The 3,882-nt window shown below is 48.2% G+C and overlaps 3 protein-coding genes across 3 annotated transcripts; 2 read left to right on the forward strand and 1 right to left on the reverse strand.

Annotated features, from left to right (window-relative positions):
• Positions 1-22: 22 nt before the first annotated feature.
• Positions 23-1,033, forward strand: PENARI_c229G02549 (uncharacterized protein; the record flags this gene model as incomplete). Its single annotated transcript, XM_022638184.1, has 1 exon — positions 23-1,033. A coding segment is annotated over one exon (1,011 nt), but the record flags the coding sequence as incomplete, so codon positions are not given.
• A 990-nt stretch (positions 1,034-2,023) lies between these two features.
• PENARI_c229G08094 (uncharacterized protein) lies at positions 2,024-2,563 on the forward strand (the record flags this gene model as incomplete). Its single annotated transcript, XM_022638185.1, has 3 exons — positions 2,024-2,035; positions 2,125-2,168; positions 2,227-2,563. The coding sequence occupies 3 exons, from the start codon at positions 2,024-2,026 to the stop codon at positions 2,561-2,563; spliced, it is 393 nt and encodes a 130-aa protein (XP_022481960.1).
• A 173-nt stretch (positions 2,564-2,736) lies between these two features.
• PENARI_c229G01068 (uncharacterized protein) lies at positions 2,737-3,594 on the reverse strand (the record flags this gene model as incomplete). Its single annotated transcript, XM_022638183.1, has 3 exons — positions 2,737-3,048; positions 3,101-3,515; positions 3,563-3,594. 3 exons carry the CDS (start codon positions 3,592-3,594, stop codon positions 2,737-2,739), a joined length of 759 nt encoding a protein of 252 aa, XP_022481961.1.
• Positions 3,595-3,882: the final 288 nt, after the last annotated feature.

Consider the following 3,882-nt stretch of genomic DNA (forward strand, 5'->3'; position numbering starts at 1 on the left):
CAGAGACCCAGAGCTTTTAGCCAGCCTTGATCCGTCAGAAGATGACGAGGAAACCGACGCGGTTGTGGATGGATGGGGAAAGCTGCGAGGATCAACCTTCGTCATCCTCCAGTATGGGCCTCGTCATGGAGCCAGATACAAATTCAAATACAGAAATGGATATACCAATGACAAAATGAACGACATTTCTGAACGAGAGTTGCGGATTTCCCAGATCAAAGCTAGTCCACGGAGCAAAGTCTGGCGGTATACCAAACACAATGTTGTCGGGATCTACGGGATTGCCTCCGAAGAAAGAAAGTATCCGGATAAACAATACAAGTCTGATCCATGTTCTTGGCTGAAGATTAAATGGAAGGACCTGCAGTCAGAGGATACCCACAACATGCAAAACTCTTGTTCTTGGATTCCGAGATCCGATTTCACTCGCTTCTGCAATGGCAAACGCGCAGCGGACGCAAAAATCAAAGAGGTCTGGGAGAAACAAGAAGAACGCTATCTGCGGGTGCTCCAGAGCGATGCTGGAAGAAGCAATGAGGATCGGTCTCCCACTCCTTGCCCATTGGGCTCAGCAGCGAGGCAATCACCAGAGCGACAGCCTGGACGACGTCTCAATTCACCTGCAATCCAGCACTCATCTGCAGGCCAACATGAAATGCCCCCTTCCTCCACTGCGAATTTGCATCCGGGACCTGGGTCACCAGCCAACCCAATCAACCTTGACGGAGATGAGGCACCTCACAATCCGGTTTCCTCCGGCGCTGCTTTGAACTCGAACACCAACGCCGTGAAGAACAAGTCCAACCTCGCAATTGGCCAAAGGGCCATACGCACGGAAGCGGAATTCATTGCAGAAAGGGAGAAAGCGGAGGGATGGGATGATCTGGATGATATGCAGAGAGAAAGACGCCTTACGGTGGCGAAAGCCATGTATGACCTGTACCGGGACACAATTGCCCAGAATATGCAATCCCAAGGTTCGGTCAGTACTCCAATTGGCCAGCGACCAGGAGCAGCAGTCGCTGCCCATTAAGGCCTTGTTTTCGTCTTGGCTGTGAACGTTAAATTGGGGGTTTGAATTTGCAACAGATTGATAAATAGATTGATAGATGTTAGACCGATAGATAGCCTTCTTTTGTTCCAAATTGACCCTCTTTGTTTTTCCTTTTAATTTCTCTTGGCAGGTCCAGAATCAAAACAATGCGGCGAGGGAGAAATGGTCGTGCGTGACTCATGTCTCCTGAAAGTCCCTAGGCGTTTGATCTTATCTTTCTGTATATCAATACCCCTACTCCATGACGAAGCTTACGTAGCCGCTAGTTATGAAAACTACGATGACGAAAATGAGAACCTTGGCCAATGGGAGGTAATACCTTCTTACATTTGATATCAATCTGCTATTCCTATACGGAAAGATTTACCTGATTGTACTCTAGTAGTGGCTAACTCGATTTCCCAAGCTATCGCGCTTTGATGCACAACAGAAGCAAACAAATGGGACGATAAAATCCACCAGGGAGTTAAGAGCCCATACGAGAGCATGGCAACATGAGAAGGTGAGAGTGGTGAGTGGTGAGAGTGGTGAGAGTGGTGAGAGTGGTGAGAGTGGTGAGAGTGGTGAGAGTGGTGAGGTGACTAGCTTCCAAATACATAGCACACAGCATAGCACACAGTGGGTATAACAAGCTCAACAACTTGAATGCACCTGAGGAGGTTTGCAGACAAAGTTCATTTTGAGACATTCTGTTTAGCGAAGCGATATAGCCTACTGTTGACGTCCATGCGCAAGAGAAAACGGTGGCTCAAGCGGTTTCTCCTGATTTGATTTAGAGGTGAAGGCAATTTTAGCAGAAACGACAACATAAATTTGAGACCATTTTTCTTCTCGAGTCCCTCACTTTTATTCTCTTGGAATACCTTTGGTTCCTCAATAATATACACCGATCACGTGAAACACAGGACAGTAGCCAGGTTTCGCCAGAGGTTAAGGTAAGAAATTCCACGCAGATTTCATTCCCTCACAATGTCTCTTACAGTTTAGGTAATGTCTAGGTAGCGAAGCCGTACCATTGTGTTGCTGGATCTATTGAAGCTGGTGCAACTGCCCTGCTGAATCAAGTCTAGACGGCCATTGGAACTTCTCAGCCAGCATCATATGCACAAACTCAGTAAGTAGCTTGCTGTAAGCCAATCGCATTGCTATGTTCCAAAGTTGACAAATTATAGGATCGAATGCTTTGCAGTCGATAACACTCTGAGCGACCGTACCACTGACGTTTGGGGCGGAAACAAAATGGCGACCGCTCAAAGCACGAACACAACCGGAACGATAGCCTGGAACAATGCCTTCGTGCCATTGACTTTGATAATCCCGACATTCACACTGCCAACTGCTAGTACGGTGGAGGCTGGTACAGTATCTGACTTGCCTGCTCCTACACAACTTGGTCCTACGAGACCTGCTGAAGCGTCTGGAAATGTGGCATCTTCGGCAACAATTCGAGGACTAGGCTTATGGTATTTGCTTCTACTCATCGCGACGATTATTTGTGAAAGTCTATGATTCATGTGGGGGCCTTTAATCAGTCTGCAGGATAGGACCCTACCGGTGAGGATAAAGATGCCGTGCTTCATTAACTGAGCATCAGAGTGCTATTCTATTTTCCCAACCCTGTAGAAAAAGTGCAACTCTAGGAAACACCTGCATCCTTCTGAATGGCCAAATGCGAGTTCATCCTATTCAAACTCCAAGAGCATAGAATTCGTCTTGGTGATGTTCAGACTTTCGAAAAACGTCCATTCTGCCGTAGGCAACAGCCCCTTAGCAAGCTCGGCTTTTTGCGAATCCTCCTGGACGTCGAGATACCTCGTGGCCTGCAATTTTAATGGCATCGTTACTCGCCATCGCACCTGCCCTGCTGTTCCGTCCTTGTAATATACTTCGAAGTCCATGCACGGGTCATTCCACGGTACTGAAACAACGTAGTTGCCACAGTATCTGACAAAGTGTTTTATGGACCTGTATGTATTAGAAACCAACAGTAGTGGCTATGGAGGTGGTTAGCAGAACTCGAAGCTGGGGAACGTAAGTGGAAAGTACCTGTGGACGACCACCCAGAACTGCCAGGGCACGCTCCGTCTGCTTAGCCAACACCAGTTCCTTGAATTCATTCAGGATAAGCAATTGAGCTCTTTGCTGCAACACCAAGTCCGACAGCTTGCCAACCTCGCTCGAGTACGCATCGACATCTGCCATTAAGCTCTTGTTCTGCTTGATTCGATTACGACGCCTTTGTGATGCCCGAGCCTGATCCTTCCGCCTACTTGCTGCGGCCTTTGAACCGGAGTTGTCCCATTCGAAGGGAATTTTCTTCGCATTCGCGGAAGGAGCTGGCTTCTCCTCTTCAGGATCCGCGTTCCGGATTGTGGTGGATGCGTCTGCAGGTTCTGGTCGCACAGCGGTCAATCCTTGCTGTCCGGCAGCTTCTGGGGGCAGCAGTAGGTCTTTTATCGGTCTACCAAGTGTTAGCGGCGGTCAGGTATCCTCCAGGTATAAACTAACAGTGCTCGAGAGATGAAACGCTCAGATGTCATCTTGGAGGGGTCGGATTGCTGCTGAGCGCATGGGATCAATCGGATCCTACGGAGCAAAAGAGCCCTATTTATGTTACAACCTGCAGGACAAACCGCACACTGAGTATAGTTCACAGCCCTCCTTGCAATGCATGGACTGAGCCCCACAGGTACTCCTAGGAATTGAGGAAGCCTTGTCGTCATCTCTCAATTACTTACTACAGCAAGTCTCCATGCTTTTGTGCTATATACGTTTATCCCCACACCATAAGAGCCTGCGCAAATAGTAACGAATGTGGGTAACATCAT

Source organism: Penicillium arizonense (genome assembly GCF_001773325.1).
Source record: "Penicillium arizonense strain CBS 141311 chromosome Unknown PENARI_contig229, whole genome shotgun sequence".
NCBI classification, from domain to species: Eukaryota; Fungi; Ascomycota; class Eurotiomycetes; order Eurotiales; family Aspergillaceae; genus Penicillium; species Penicillium arizonense.